We start from the raw sequence: 17,872 nt of genomic DNA on the forward strand, positions 1-17,872 counted from the left end.
AAAAACTTGAAAAAAATCCATTCTTATAAATGTCTTCTGTGCAACTAAAGAAAGAGACCCATTTCACTGAACAAAAACTCTTCTGAAACCATACACAGTCAGATATATTTGTTATATAATATCACATATAAATGAAGTGATTTGTACTTCCTAAATTTGTCTTGGAAACAATCTTTTTTCCACAGAAAATTCCAAAAAAAAGACAGAATTGTAACAGGATTTTGCTGGCATCTTCTAGTAATTTTAAAAATGATTATTTCAATTCAGATCACATTTTTAAAATATATTGCATCTGTGAATATAAAAACAGCCTTGTATGTAGTAATGTTACTCTCTTTTATTTCTACTTTAAGCATGTAACGTAGCGAGTGATTGTGAGGAGTGTATACAACAGAATGCTAACTTTGAATGTAAATGGTGCTCTGCCATTAGTCGTTGTTCTGATGGTATAGACTGGCACAGACAAGAATGGATGAAAGCTGGCTGCACATCTTTAGTAAGTATTAAATACTCCCAACCATTGCCATTAGTGCAAGTTTTTTTTTTTAAAGAATATAAAGCTAAACTATTATTATTCTAACAGAAGATTAGATCCCTATGTTCAACCTAAAGAGGTATTTCAATCAGTTGATTATAGTTTAATTTCCAGGACATATTTTTGTTAATTCTGCATGTGATAAGTGAGGAGCATGTGATGAATAAGGAGCATGTGGTTAGGGAGTTTATCCTCTTTGATAAGTGATAGCATTGTTAGTGAAGGCAGTTACTCATATTTTATAGTTAGAAATATAACAGTGAAATATAAGGATAAACAATGTTGGAAATATAACATTGAAATATAAGGATAAACAATGTTAGAAATATAACAGTGAAATATAAGGATAAACAATGTTGGTTTACTGTGGATTCAGTTATTTTCATGGGTACACCATTTTTGTGGATTGAGGAAAACTCTTGTTTTTGTGGATACATATGTATTAGATTTCATGGTTTTGACAATCATTGCAAACAAAGCCTACATTAATTTTTCATTCAATGAACATTTGAATTTGTGGTTAACCTGTACCCTTGAACATGTTGAAACAAACAAAAATTGGTACCCAACCAACAATAATGAATCCACAGTTATATGGTTTAGAAACTATAGAAACTATTTATAATGGGTTTTTTTATAAGGAAAAAAATTAAACATGTCAAAAAATAAATTGATGGAAAGTTTTCCTTATTTATTACAGTCATCTTGTACAATGAACAAAAATTCTTACTAAACACAAGTATTTATAAACAAAAGAAGATGACTGTTTTCTGCAGTATTGACTATTAATATAAATGGCTGTCTTCACTCACTATCACATTTTCAATTTAGCTGCATTAAGAATGTTTAAAGCTTTGTTGATACAGTGGAGTTTGTTTCAAAGAACTGCATTACTACTACTAGATGTAATATTCTAAGAAATCCTTGACAAATAATGATATTCAGACAGAAAATGTCCTTTAACTTGATTTCAAGTAATGATTTTTTTACAGCTGAAATTTCTCATATTTTTCAGTTTGTTTTGAGCTTAAACATTTTTACAATGACATCAAATTTGTTCAGTCTTAGAAATCATTTTTCTCCTCAGAAATTGAAATGCAACAACTGTTAACTTTTTCTATTTTAAAAATGGAGATAATTTTCCTGAGACGGTTTTTAATACTAATTACTAATTTGCAGTTCTTGGAAACTTACTCCATTATTTTGTGTGGTAGTTGATTAATATCCTTTATTACATATTTTATGTTCTTTATATATGTTGTGACAAAGCTGATTTTCTTCAGGCACATGACACTGTCAGTCGCTGTAATGAAACTTATACTACCACAAAGAAACCTACTGTTACAACCTGTGACCCAATGGTAAAATAGTAGCAAGCTATGCATCATCTAGCTGTGTGTATAACACTCTATCTCTCACTATTGACCCTTATTGTACTGCAGTAGCTAATCTTAAGTTAATTGTATGCACCACTTGAAGTCTCTATCTGACTGGTAGTAGCAGGGGCTTGTCCTTATGTTTTTTCTGTTCCTCTGCTTTTATGCCCTGACCAGTACCAGTATATTTGTTCTCTCTCTTGTCTGATGTATTTAAGTCTACACACAAGTCATCTTAACTAATTTACACAGACTTAAATTGATTGATTGATTGTTTAATTCCACAGTACTATTGTGCTATTGCGATCAGTTTTTGTTGGTGGAGGAAGCAGGATTCCATAACCTTTGGTAGGAAAGCTGACAATCCTTGTCAATCACGGTTGGGGTCGAGAACTCTTGTCTATTTTATATATCAGTATGTGGTTTCAACATATAGTTAATTTGTATTAAAACCATGGATACTGAAAATATAGTTCTACAGAAAGATTTTTGGTTTGCATAGCATTTATCAATGACAAAACAAGCTTTATCTTTTTGACACTTGTTAAATGAGCAAACAATTTTGTCTGAAAACTTAAAAGTTATTTAATATTATCAGACAGTTTATATTCAAAAATTGCATTTCAGACCCCTAAGGAGTAGTTAATATTCTAAGGTTTCTTAACAATGGCATTACTTAACATCAACCTTTCATCAAATATCCTCCTCTGACTGAAAACTTATTAATCCAAACATCCTAACAGATGATTGCAGCCTTACTATACCTCACCTTCCATTTATATACATATATAAAATACTGATCTGTGTCCACACTTTGCTTACAAGGACAACACTTGGTTCTATTTTCTGTTCTGGTAATCATTACATCAGCCAAGGAATTTTTTGCCTAAATTTTTAATTTAATTCTGATGAGTCTTCAAAACAGAGAGTAGAAACAAGCTTTGTCAGATCATTGTAAGCAAGGCATAAACACACACGATCTGTATTTCAATCAGATTGTCAATGCTATGAAGGGCATATATATACATTTTCTTTTCATTTTTTATTTGCATGGTACCCTTTAATCTAGCAAAATCTGAGAAAATGTTTCTGTCTTATATATAATTAAATATTTATTGTTTTTTTTCAAACAATGTTTTTGATATAGTGGAAAGTTTGATATTAAAATATCAAACTAATATAAAATGGACCAAGTTAGATCTTCTCAGATTTTGGTATGTTTAAATGCATGAATTTAGTATAGAATATTTACTGCATGTTATATAGGCTAGTAGCAAATGTGCCAAGTCTCCTCCAACAACAAGGACTTCTAACAGGGAAACTGTAACAATAAGGTCATCAAAACCAACAACAATGGTTACAACCAAACCAAGTACTGTTACAACAAAACCAACAACAGTTACAACAAAACCAAGTACTGTTACAACAACACCAACAACAGTTACAACAAAACCAAGTACTGTTACAACAACACCAACAACAGTTACAACCAAAACAACTTCTACCTTGTTGACACAATCATCATTACCAAGAACTTCTAGCTCTGTTAAACCTTCTGAACAAGTTACTGCAATTTGTGACAGTTCATCGGTATTTTGATTGCAAGGAGGATGTCATTGAGGCCCCATTTCGTCACCAGTTTTCAGCCAAGATTCCATTTCTCATTTTGCATGCATTACACATATTTGAAAAAGAATGGAATTTTAATGCTCTGTCCATAAAGGTATTGGGTAAAAAAAAAATCAGGTCTCATGGTTTGTGTTCCACCCCCTCCATCTATTAGTCTGTCCATTGATCTGTCCAATACCAGGTTAATGTTTTTGGTCTAAGTAGATGACAATATATTTGTGGTCACCTCAAGCTGGCAAACTCAGCAAACATCTTCTATATTTGGTGTATGTTTAATACTACATGTATATACCAAATTAAAGTTTTTATCCTGAATGGAGGATTTTATTGTTTAATGAAAACATAAATCTGATGGTCAATAAGTAAATTCTCAGGTTAAATATTTGTGATGGTAGTTTTACCATCATATTTTGGTCACATCAACTCGAATCTTACGTAGTACACAGGAATATTGTGAGGGGGAACATTTGAGGTTGTATCAAAAATAACATTTTTGACAAAGATTTTTCAGCTCACTGAACATGGAAATATGATTTGGTTAAACTGAAATATATTCTTGTTTTTAATCAGGTGTTTCCTTCAAAAATTTTGCATCTCATTTTGTTATAAGCTTTAATATCTTTATTTTGAAAAATAATAAAAAGGCAGGTTTGCCTCTTTGTATATATTCAATTTACAAAAGCTTTGAAGCCGATATGGTAAATCAATGGCAACCCTTTGGATTTAGTTAAATTTGAATTTTAGAAGCGGGAGAGGGAAGTTTTTTTTTAATTTAGTGTATGTATTATTTATTTGTTTAATTGGGTGTATATATTATTTATTTGTATGATTTGGTGCACATATGTAGAATGTAAGCCACAAGTTTTGGAATCTTTAAAAGGTCTATGGTAAAAATGAAACTGGTACAAAATGTATTATGTGTGGTAGTGGAAATTTAATCTATTACTCATGGTTTATACCAAAAGCATTTGACTGACTTATATGCCCTGACAATATACAGGAAAAGACAAGGGAATGTAATAAAAGTAAAGCATTTGACCCTGTTATATGCCCTGACAATATACAGGAAAAGACAAGGGAATGTAATAAAAGTAAAGCATTTTTGCTAAATAGTTTACTCTGTACAAGCAAGGTTATTCTATATAGGTATTAAGTGCATGATAGATGATAATAACATATAAAATGTCACTACCTCTTTTATAATCAGCTATCAATTAGGTCAGATAGAGTCCCAAGTAGGAGATTAATTTCATATCTGAGTCTCAGCAGAAACTGATGGAAGATATTATAAAATATAAAAATATTAAGATGCGGTACCAGTGCCTTTAGGTTTTAGAAAAATAATAGGCTCCAGGTGGGACACTTGTGTCATAACTACACATCTTGTTTCATATTTAAAAAGAGGACTCAGGTTAACAATCAATTACCGTAATATAATTGCCTCCCAAGACACTATAATGTGCCCAAAGTTTGGAGCACTCATATTTTGTAATTATGTCATAGCTGTCAATATGTTGATACCAGTTGTTGGGTGCTGTCTCCTTGAAGGAAAGCCAATAGTTTATGATCCTTAAATCCAGTATAATTGGAGTGTGATTTTAACTAGCACATATTAAACAATAATATATATTACTTAGTGTTTCCTTATGGGATTGGATGTTGTTTAATCATGAATTATTAAATTTTATATTTTTTATTTAGATTGTTGTCATTCATTCACTAATTCAATACTTTTTACTATAACTAGTAATAAAATTAGCAAGAAAAACAGATAGTAAAACAGTAAAATATAAAGTATGTTAAATGATTTTCTACCCTTATTTCATTTGAGTGAAGAAGGTTGTTTTTGTACAATATAAGCTGTATATATTAATAAAGAATCCACACTAATATAATACTTTGGTACACAAACTTCAATGTCTACAAACTTTGGTTTTCAGATCAGCAGTGGAAAAGGAAGTTGTAGTGAAATGCAGAGACAAAAAAGTAAGTACATGTATTTGATTGATCTGATGTGTCAAAATACTCTGCTAACAAAGTAAGAGGGTATAATTACTGGCCAATATCTTACAGTGAATTGTTGGTGCATAATTCATGACATTGTTATATTTTGTTTCTGTTCTAAAGATAAAAAAGAGTTAAAAGATACCAAAGGGAAATTCAAACACATTGGTCGAAAAACAAACTGAAAATGCCATGACTAAAAACACAAAAAAACAATAAAAAAAACCAGTATTCTCATAACAACATAGAAAACTGAAGACTGACCAACAGGTACCCCACCTAGAACTAGGGGTAATTTCAATCTCTGGTATAACAGATGCAGCTTCACATGTGGCACTGGTCCTGTTGCTTTAGTAGGTACAAACCCTAGTGATCAAGTTTAATTCAGTGGTTACATTCAAGAACAAAATGACAGGATTGTAACTGCAATTGGAACATATCAATTGTTGTCTGTGAAACATAATGGTCATCCTATTCCTAATGGCTTCCAGAAAACTGTTGAAAGGATAAATTCAACTTCACCATTTGGAACTCTTGGTTTTATAGCTTTGTTGCCTAATAATTGAAATTTCTCCTAAAACAGAACAAATTGAGAAGTCTTGTATGTGTTTGGCAGGTTTCCCTGTATTAGGTGAACTATATTCAGTGTATAACATGATTGTAATATGTACATATCAGTCTCACAAGGCTCATCTGACCTTGACCTTATTTTCATGAATTATTGATAATGTAAAGTTTAAATGATACCTGTTGTAAGACCTTGGTTTTATTGGTAAGACATTTATTACCGTTACATTGGATATTTGTTGTTTTTTTATTGTAGATACACAACAAGCAGTTGGAGGGATTATAGGAATAGTTTTAGTATTACTGATATATTTGTTGTTTTACATTGTAGATACACAACAAGCAGTTGGAGGGATTATAGGAATAGTTTTAGTATTACTGATATTAATAGTAGCTATTGTTGGTTGGTTTGTTTATGCCTATAAAAATCCGACATCTGCATCAGGAATGTGGCTAATGGAGGTATGTACTAGCAAATTATTTAGGTGTTTTCTGAATTTTCTATTGTGATGTCATGAACAAAAGGCAACCATGCCTGATGAAGTCACATATAAAGAACACAACTTTCTGCAAATCTTTGAATAGAAATGATAAAAAATCATTAGAGAAATAGATTCCACCACTAAAGCTCAATTAAAACCATATTTCTCCACTCTCAACAGTTAAATTCTAATTATTTAAATAAACTCTGCAAGCCTCACACGTCATATATTAAAATTAAAATGTCTCAAGTGGAGAAATATACACACTTGTTGCAGTGGTGGAATCTATATTTCTCAGTAAGCCACACCATTGTGCTATATTTCATAATAAACAAGAGCTTTAGATTCTTAAGACAACAAGGTGCATTATTCTATAAATAGAAACATTCACAGTGATATATTCTATGCGGATCCACAAATTTTCATAAGTGGGGGCCCACTGACTGCCTAAGAGGGGGACCGTTTCGGTCATGCTTCAGTGATTCCCTAAATAATCAACTATTTTTTTTCCTCAGGATGCTACATTGTATGTCATAAAGGTATTATTTATGCTTATGTCAGTTAACTGCTAGTAGTCTGTTGTTATTTATGTATTATTGTCATTTTATTTATTTTCTTTTGTTACATCTTTTGACATCAGACTCGGACTTCTCTTGAACTGAATTTTAATGTGCGTATTGTTATTCTTTTACTTTTCTACATTGGCTAGAGGTATAGGGGGAGGGTTGAGATCTCATAAACATGTTTAACCCCGCCGCAATTTTGCGCCTGTCCCAAGTCAGGAGCCTCTGGCCTTTGTTAGTCTTGTATGATTTTAAATTTTAGTTTCTTGTGTATAATTCGGAGTTTAGTATGACGTCCATTATCACTGTACTATTATGCATATTTTAGGGGCCAGCTGAAGGACACCTACGGGTGCGGGAATTCTCGCTACATTGAAGACCCATTGGTTGCCTTCGGCTGTTGTTTGCTCTATGGTCGGGTGGTTGTCGCTTTGACATATTCACCATTTCCTTTCTCAATTTTATTATGAAAAAAAAGTAAAATCACAAAATTACCCAACTCCAAGGAAAATTCACAACTTAAGTCCATAAGACATATTCCTGACTTGGTACAGGCATTTCCATATGTAGAAAATGGTGGATTAAACATGATGATAGTATATTCATAAATTATAACCCCTGGGTGCTATATTGCATTATAAAAATCTGTAAAATATTTTAAAACATCTTCTGTTGGATGCAAAGAGGAATACATATACTGATTAAAAAGTAAAATCACAAAAATACAGAACTCCAAGAAAAATTCAAAAGGGAAAGTCCCTTATCAATTTTCACAAGCATAATATTAATAAGGGACGACATCAAAAGTTCAATGAAGGATAAAAAACTTAATTCAAATAGTTTTTTCACTGACCCCCCTGCCCCCCTATTAACTTAATTTGGGAAAAATTGATTGACCCATATGGATATATGTAAAAATCAATGTCAGATAACCAAATCTTGCAGCAGTTCAACCCCCCACCCCCAAACTATTTGAATTAAGTTTTTTATCTTACATTGATCTTTTGATGTCGTCCCTAAGAAATCGCAACTTTTGACCACTTAAATGATGGTATTTTCTGTTACGACATAATTTTGACTTGTTTAATGAATTGATATTATTGCAACTTAAGTGAATCTTAGCTCAACATAAGGTTATGGATAAAATAACAACATATACAATGTATATTCATTCTATAATTATCAGAGTAGAACCTATTTTATCATGTAATTGTGATTTTTATTTTAGCATCGACCAAGTGTGATGAAACAGAAAATGGCCAACATGAAATTCTGGAAAAGAACAACAGAGACCGGAGATAAATATAAAATAGAATCATCAGCATCGGAAGCCTAACTAAATCCATAGAATGCCTTATGAACCACCGACTGCACTGCAATCATTGTAAACTTGTCTGAAGGTTAAAGTTACTGTATGCAATAGATGTAAAACTAAAAAGTTAACTATTTTGTCTCAAGGTTAGGTTACTCTACTAGATAAACTGTATGCAAATTTAAAGGGGCATTAGCAAAAATATAGACAAATAAATAAAACAAAATAACTTTATTTTGTTTCAAACATTTACAACAGCTGATTGTTTTAAGATAATATTTTGCTATAAATGTCAGATTTCTTCATTTAAAAAAAACAAAAAACATCTGTATTGTATTATTGGCTTGCAAGTCAATAATTCAACCTGGTTTGAATCTGTACTTGTGCAACCATTAATTTGAACCTTAGCAAGAGATTGGTTATGCATGCTCTTAGTATGTTAAGTTTTTAGAATGAAAAAATATCAACATTTTAAAGTTGAACAAGGTGCCACTGGGAAGAACTATTTCTTAGACTGATTACTCAAAACGATGATTTGCATACTTTAACAAATCTTTAACATGAGATCCAACGGACCCAGAAAAAAACTCATAAATTTTGAAGTATGTTTTAGTATGTTATAAATCAAATATGAGAATTTATGTCAAATTGATGAACAAGAATTAACAGCTAATGCTCCTTTAAAATAGAAATGTCAAATTATTTTTATGAAGGTTAGATTACTCTACTAGATAAAGTTTATGCAAAACATTTTAAGCTTAATCAAAGGTCATTTTATAGTATGGGTGCATATTCTTGTTTCTAGTATTCATTAAAAGAATAGGAATTGCTAAGCTTTTTGAAGGTTTCATAATATACCAGAAACCGTTCTCTCTCATTTATATTACCTGTTTTTCTGCAGCTTTGAATTTAACGTGAAAAAAAGAATGTTCAATTAGCAATGTAAAAAAATAATCTTATTTCAAGAAAATGTTGTGTCAGGAATTTTTCCTGCCAATTTTTACAGAAAATTGAATACGACTCTGTCTAAAAAACTTTAAATCTGACAGCATAAAAAGACCGCCTTGCATCATATTTCTGTTCATAATATTTTTCCCACAGTTTTTATAAATTCTTAATGATATATGCACATCCCAAATTACCATTAAACTAATGATAATTTGAAACAAGTGATCAGTTGAATAATTGCAATCAGCCAATATCACTTGTAGAAATAGTTGGTCAAAATTTTGTCAGATTATGCATGATCCCAGAAATATTTCTAATGACATTTTTTGTACCAGATGATCAACTTTCTATACACTTTATAGTCTGTGATGTCTTAAAAAAGGGATTTAATATACAATGAACAGTTTTCATGTAACTGCGCTGACTTTTTTCTGAGGTGGGGGGGGGGGGGGGGGGGGTGTTTGACTGGAATATATTGTAATTTATAAGTCTTCTTTACATGTAAACTTTGCCCTTCAGATGAAAGTGATTTTATATTTTTAAACATTAATATTTTTCCATTTTCATTCATTGATATTATACAAATGATTCCTGATGACCTTGTGTAGGACTTATAAAATTAATAATTTGTTTACATATTTCACAAAATGGATGGTGTTTCAATAGCAATACATATATCATAATACTTACTGTACATTTTATATTAGGTTGTATTTAGATAATATGTGCAGTGTACCCTGCTTTCAAATTAACAAAAGCCTGAAATTTGAGTTAACAATACTGGTCCTTCCTTAAAAAGTTTGACCTTTGTGCAGGAAACTGCCACTAGATTGAGTCATTGACTGGTCACTTTCCTAATATCATTCTATAAACTATGTTTATAATTTGGTTAATGACCAATCATGAGAAGATAGATGCATGGTCTTTAGAACTCAAGATTCCACGACCTATACATCTGACTATCATAAAATTCAAATTATCAATTAAAAGTTGCCTATACATACAAATAAATAATGGGAACATATCAAAATCACAAATTATTCATTTTGTCACTTTAGTTAATGGAAGAAAAATTCAAGAGCTTTATTTACTCATCATATTTGTTTTTTCTTGTAGTAGTCTTTTTTTTTAAATGTAAATACTCATCTGTGTTACTTTTTATTGCAATACTTAGTAAGCAAGAGATTATAACTATGTGATGAACACAAGAGATTATTTTTACATGATGAACAACACACAAGATTATTTTTAAGTAATGAACACAGGGTTAATTTTGTTGCTCTGAATCTTACTACCAAACATATTCTGAAATTCATTATGATGGTGACAAACTGTGAATATATATTTAATTTAACTTTAACTTGTAAACAAACTTAAAGTTCAAAAACTTTCATGAAAAGATAGGATGTTAAATCTTAGAACTTCCTCTTTTTTAAATTAAAATATTGAAATGTCCTCTTGTTTTGGTTTTGATGGTCAATAGATAGACTATGCAATTTGATTATCTAGTCACTGACTTGTGTTTAGCCATCAAAAATGGTTTTAATTACTACAATAAACCGTTTATTAATAATATATATAATCAAATATTAAATTAACAAAATAAAACATATGTGTCCATACTTTAAAGTTGTTAAAAAAATGGCCGTTAAAAGTAGTTCACATCTTTCCTACCTTCAATTATTTACAAAGGGAGATAATTCATTTCAAACTTTTGCCTAAATTTAAACAATGCAATATTTTATATTAAGTTCATGATGCACAATGAAAGCAATTTTCTCCCTCAATCCTTACAAACATTCTTCTATCATTCACTTATATACCCCACATCTTTAATTCATATCTTTGTATGACACCAAAGTTTTTTGTAGAATGTCTGAAGTGTGTATTTAACATTCCATGATCATTACATATATTACCTCGGTTCCTTTGAGGGAATAAATCTTTTACTAGATGATCGTATTTTTATAATGATTGAAGATCAAATTTACAGAGAATATGGCTGAGCTAGGGTAATTTTCAGTAACTTATAAAAAAAATCTCATCTTTCATGGAATTTTCAATTTTTATATGGTTTTTTTTTAACTTTTAATGTATTTATATGTATGAAAATGAAATACGACAAATTGGTTTATCTCCACAAAAAAATGGAGGTCATTTGTATATGACCCTGACTTTCATGATTATATTTATCTACGATACTGACCTTAATAGATCTGAATTGAGACAATGACAAAGTATATGGAATCTCTTTTGAAGTGCTGCTGTCTATGTGATAGGATACTTAATGCTGGGAGATATGTATTAACAACTTTATCAATCAAAATGTTACGCAACATCAACAGGATCTCAGTAATAATTCAGTCAAACTTTTAAACTATGTTTTGGCAAGTTTGCAAAGAAAAAAAATATGATCAATATTTTCTAGCATTAAGTATTCAAATCTGTTAAATTTATGTACTAGCATATCAGTCGTTTATTTTATATTTACCGTGTTGTGTATTGGGATATTTTATGTTTGACTTATTTTTATTTATGAAAAATGTTACTTTTTCAAATTTAGACATGTTTCTTTTTACAAATAATAATTATCTATAAGCCAGTAATGAAATGTGGGATCTGTTGTTAAAACATTAAGCTGTGTTTTTGCTGTTCCTGTTTAGAAAAAAAAAACAATTGTGAAAAAAAAAGTACTTTACCCTTATAATTCTCAATCCAAGCATTGACTATTTTTATTTTGATTGAGATTCCCACTTTTTTGGAATTCCAGGATTCCCTGGTGGTGTATTGCACATTTCACAGTGAAATTAAGATAATGAAGACATAAGTTTCAAAAGTTTCATATTTGTAAATACGTAAAAATATAAAGTTATAGTGATTTCTACACTTGTACTTTTATTGTTTAAGTTTGATGGCATATATATTTTCATTGTAACATACAATTTTTATCCTATTTTAGATAACATTTGTAATGTACAATGATATGTACAGGATTTTTAACTAGTTTTTTTGACATATTTATGGGTTGAATTATTTATGATGATGTGTTTTAATATTTAAATCATAAGATATATTTGTATATGTTGAACTAATGTACTTATTGACATAATATCACGGGTAGAAATTCAGTGTATGCTCTTTAGAAGTTTTAGAGTGAAAAAAACAAAATGAGAAAAGATATTGACAAGAGTTTTGGACCAGAAACAAAATGAAGATTATCTCTTATTCTGATGTATACATTATTTCACCAGTAGCTTTAATGTTTTATTCAAATCAGTATACATCAATAATTCCTGTAAAAAGTAAGTTTTGACCAGAAACTAGGTGACTGGCTTCGTATACTGTTATTCTGATTTATATTTAATGGTTAGTGAGATGAGCCTGAATTCTCTTTACTCTAAAGGCTTTAATGGTTAGTGAGACGAGCCTGAATTCTCTTTACTCTAAAGGCTTTAATGGTTAGTGAGACCAGCTTGAATTCTCTTTACTCTATAGGCTTTAATGGTGATTTTGTATCAAAGACTTCAGGATGAAACTTTACAAAGATTTAGCCCAGCTCAGATGACAGAGATACCAACACTGTTTATTGTTTATGTTACTTTGTTCTACATTGTTTTCTTGTTATCATGTCATCATCAATACATCATTTTTGTTATAAATGTTTTCTTATTCTTTGATTGATCAAAATACATTCATAACTCCTTTTAAAAAATAACATATAAAACAAATAAAAATCAAATATCATCAAAAAAATTCCAAAATAAATGAGCTAATATTGACAACCAATGAAAAAACACATTCATTGGACTAAACATATCACCAAGGTAAAGTCATGTTTTTGGCTTGTGTCCTACCAAATTTAAAAAATAACCAATTAGTACATCTTGATATATCATTATTCTAATCCTGACTATCAATCAACTCCTAAACACGACTTCCAGAACTTAGACCATTTAATCATACATTATTTAAGAAATAATTTACGGCTGCTGTGAATTATTTTGATTCTTAAAGGACAAATTCAGTAATTTTGTTAACCGCGAAAGACCTATACATACAAAACTGATTTGGCTTTTCTGTTTTAACCAATTTTGATAATATTAATTATATTATATCATTAAAAAAAAAAAATTTTAATCACATTTTTCAATTATATATTTTCTTCCAATGTAATTGTTTTCGTTCTGAGGCATACAAGAAGCTTTAAAACGTCCGGTATTTACATTTGATTTTTTGTTTATGGAAACATAGTTGTGACGTCACCTTGTTTCGTTGCCATGCCAAGACAATAACATAATTTCGCGGAATTTTCGTTATATGAAATTTTACCAGAAATGAACGTATTTGTTTTTTTTTTTCCTGTAAAATAGAGATAAATATATTGTATCTGAATCTTGGCCTTCGTAAACAGGGGGTTTTAATGTCGAAAATTGAGAATATCTAGCAGTATAAATAAGTTATTACTGCGTTTGCGCTAAAGGTAGATATATTGCGATTATACAGGTAGTTGATAATAGGTTGTCATATTAGAATAAGGTACAATACTTTAAATGCATGTTAGGCATCAGACATTTGTGTTTTTTGGTTGAGATATTTCTGGTTGACAAGATAATTTAATTTTAAAATGGACAATTTTTTAACTGAAACAGAATGACTATTTATTAAATACAGCTTACCATCAAGCTATGACATTATGGATGAACCCCTATCAAAATCAAAGTGGAAAATTTCCGACGGGAAAGCAATCGTTGCCTTTTTGATCCAACATGTTAATACAAAAATAGTCAATAACACATGACTCTGGAAAGCATTGACACTTCTGAAAAGACATTCAGCATCTTCCCATCATGCTTAATATATATTCCCTAATGTAATTGGGCAGCCTTTAATCAGATTGACATTGACTCTAACCTGTCTTTGTGGGGAGAGGACTCTAACAATACATTATTTCATTCCTGCATGTATTTCCCTTGCCTCAGACAATAACTTGCTTGAACTCTCACAATTTTTTTATTATGGTTTAAAAACAGTTTCTATGCAAAAAGTAGAACAGTAGAACAATTATAATTTAGTATCCTGTTTTGAATACACCATTTACACTGAAACCAGAGGTGTGCATTTGAAAGGCAGGATTTTTAACAAGACAAGACTTGATTGATATCTTCAGTGTTAAGGATATATTACCCCTGAATCATGAATTTTACTAATTTAGGCAAATTGGCCAAATAAAAACATTAAAGAAGCACAACAAAAATTATCAACAGGACAAGATCTATAAATATTTCATGGTGACAAAAGTTGTCATTTGATTCCATTAAATGGTGAGTTTTACCCATTTTGTTGCATATTTGGTCAAAATTATAGTAGTGAAAGAAAAGTTGTAAATAGCAAAAATGATCAGGAAGACAAGATGTGCAAATATATACAACACGGCTTATTTTGGCCGTGGACTCCTTGTAGGCCTTATTGCCTGTTTATGATGCTATTACCCTTAAATGAGAGTTTTTGTGTTGGGCAAAAACTATACAAGATGAAAGAGAAACTTATCATAAAAAAAAATATCAGTAATACAAGATTTTCCAAAAGGTCAACAAGGTTGAAATTGTAATAAAAGTTATTGCGCTTGAATGACGATCCCCCCCCCCCCCCCCCATTTTATTCACCATGAAAGATAGATTATTATTACTGTAGAAGCTGAAGATGGTACCACACATGCGTATGCGTCGATAGAAAAACAACAGTGCACACGCTGAAATGTCTCGCCTGCTTTTATGACCATTGAAGTTGAAAGTCTTTAGGATTAAGGTTTAACTAAGAGCATCACAGAAACTTAGGTCAGACAGACTGTAAAACAAATATAGTAGACCTCATGCTTATTATAATAGAAAAAACACCAAAATAAATTGATGAAACAGAATTAAAAAGAAAAACTTAAAATTGACCAATGAACCATGAAAATGAGGTAAAGTTCAGATGATATCTACCAAACAGACACACTTATTTTTATACGACCGCAAAATTTGAAAAATGTTTCGTCGTATATTGCTATCACGTTGGCGTCGTCGTCGTCGTCGTCGATGTCAGAATACTTTTAGTTTTAGCACTCTAACTTTAGTAAAAGTGAATGGAAATCTATGAAATTTTAACACAAGGTTTATGACCACAAAAGGAAGGTTGGTATTGATTTTGGGAGTTTTGGTCCCAACATTTTAGGAATTAGGGGCCAAAAAGGGCCCAAATAAGCATTTTCTTGGTTTTCGCACTATAACTTTAGTTTAAGTTAATAGAAATCTATGAAATTTTGACACAAGGTTTATGACCACAAAAGAACGGTTGGGATTGATTTTGGGAGTTTTGGTTTCAACAGTTTAGGAATTAGGGGCCAAAAAAGGGCCCAAATAAGCATTATTCTTGGTTTTCGCACAATAACTTTAGTTTAAGTAAATAGAAATCAATGAAATTTAAACACAATGTTAATGACTACAAAAGGAAGGTTGGTATTGATTTTGGGAGTTTAGGTCCCAACAGTTTAGGAATTAGGGGCCAAAAAGGGACCCAAATAAGCATTTTTCTTGGTTTTCGCACCATAACGTTAGTATAAGTAAATAGAAATCTATGAAATTTAAACGCAAGGTTTATGACCATAAAAGGAAGGTTGGTATTGATTTTGGGAGTTTTGGTCCCAACAGAATAAGGGGCCCAAAGGGTCCAAAATTAAACTTTGTTTGATTTCATCAAAATTGAATAATTGGGGTTCTTTGATATGCCGAATCTAACTGTCATGACTGTGTATGTAGATTCTTAACTTTTGGTCCCGTTTTCAAATTGGTCTACATTAAGGTCCAAAGAGTCCAAAATTAAACTTAGTTTGATTAGTTTGATTTTGACAAAAAATGAATCAGTTAGGTTCTTTAATATGCTGAATCTAAAAATGTACTTAGATTCTTGATTATTGGCCCAGTTTTCAAGTTGGTCCAAATCGGGGTCCAAAATTAAACTTTGTTTGATTTCATCAAAAATTGAATAAATAGGGTTCTTTGATATACCAAATCTAACTGTGTATGTAGATTCTTCATTTTTGGTCCTGTTTTCAAATTGGTCTACACTAAAGTCCAAATGGTCCAAAATTAAACTTAGTCTGATTTTAACAAAAATTGAAATCTTGGGGTTCTTTGATATGCTGAATCCAAAAATGTACTTAGATTTTTTATTATGGGCCCAGTTTTCAAGTTGGTCCAAATCAGGATCTAAAATTATTATATTAAGTATTGTGCAATAGCAAGTCTTTTCAATTGCACAGTATTGCGCAATGGCAAGAAATATCTAATTGCACAATATTGTGAAATAGCAAATTTTTTTTAAATTAGAGTTATCTTTCTTTGTCCAGAATAGTAAGCAAGAAATATCTAATTGCAAAATATTGTGCAATAGCAAGATATTTTTTTAATTGGAGTTATCTTTCTTTGTCCAGAATCAACTTAAATCTTTGTTATATACAATATACAATGTATATTCACTTTTTACTACCAACTGATAAATTAAAATAATCTTTACCATTCAGTGATAACAAGCAGTTTTTTACATCTTAATATTTTATGATGTATTTAAATGAGTAGTTATTGTTGCAAACTCCATTAGAAATTTTAATTGAGATTAGTTTTGGAATAAGGGAAAGGGGGATGTGATTAAAAAAATTGGGTTCAATTTTTCTCATTTGAAATTTCATAAATAAAAAAGAAAATTTCTTCAAACATTTTTTTGAGAGGATTAATATTCAACAGCATAGTGAATTGCTCTAAGAGAAAACAAAAATTTTAAGTTCATTAGAACACATTCATTCTGTGTCAGAAACCTATGCTGTGTCAACTATTTAATCACAATCCAAATTTAGAGCTGAATCCAGCTTGAATGTTGTGTCCATACTTGCCCCAACCGTTCAGGGTTCAACCTCTGCGGTCGTATAAAGCTACGCCCTGTGGAGCATCTGGTTAATCATTCTATACACAAGATAAAGTTTACCTTTTGCTTATAGTCCTGAAAAAGCAGTCTAAAACACAAAAACTTAACATTGACAAATGAACTATGAAGATTAGGTCAAGGTCAGATGATACTTGCCAGACATACATGAACAACTTACAATCATTCCAGGCACCAAAAATAGTAGACCTATAACTGCTAATGCTACTTGAAAACAGACCAACACAAAAAATCTTGACATTGACCAATATACCATGAAAATTAGGTCGTGGTTAGATGATATCTGCTAGACAGACATGTATATCTTACAATCGTTCCATTCACCAAATATAGTTTACATATTGCTTATGGTAATTGGAAAGCAGACTTAACAACAAAAACTTAACATTGACCAATGAACCATGGATTTGGGATCAAGATCAGATGAAACCTGCCAGACTGACATGTACCCATTTCCGTTATTCCATACTCCACATATA

General features: G+C 30.7%; 1 protein-coding gene across 7 annotated transcripts in view; it reads left to right on the plus strand.

Moving 5' to 3' along the window:
* The window catches only part of LOC139513647 (plexin domain-containing protein 2-like), a 72,843-nt gene extending 59,768 nt beyond the window's left edge, over nt 1-13,075 (plus strand). For 3 of the 7 annotated variants that reach the window (XM_071302321.1, XM_071302320.1, XM_071302322.1), the window contains 5 exons: nt 354-496; nt 3,178-3,501; nt 5,481-5,526; nt 6,443-6,573; nt 8,385-13,075. In XM_071302321.1, the coding sequence (XP_071158422.1) occupies nt 354-496; nt 3,178-3,501; nt 5,481-5,526; nt 6,443-6,573; nt 8,385-8,492 (752 nt within the window). In that variant the 3' untranslated portion in view covers nt 8,493-13,075. Of the gene's footprint in view, nt 1-353; nt 497-1,818; nt 1,897-3,177; nt 3,502-5,480; nt 5,527-6,442; nt 6,574-8,384 lie in introns of all 7 variants that reach the window. The other 4 variants (XM_071302324.1, XM_071302323.1, XM_071302325.1 and 1 more) reach the window with 2 other exon arrangements.
* The last annotated feature ends 4,797 nt before the right edge of the window (nt 13,076-17,872 follow it).

Source organism: Mytilus edulis, chromosome 2, assembly GCF_963676685.1.
Source record: "Mytilus edulis chromosome 2, xbMytEdul2.2, whole genome shotgun sequence".
Lineage (NCBI taxonomy): Eukaryota > Metazoa > Mollusca > Bivalvia > Mytilida > Mytilidae > Mytilus > Mytilus edulis.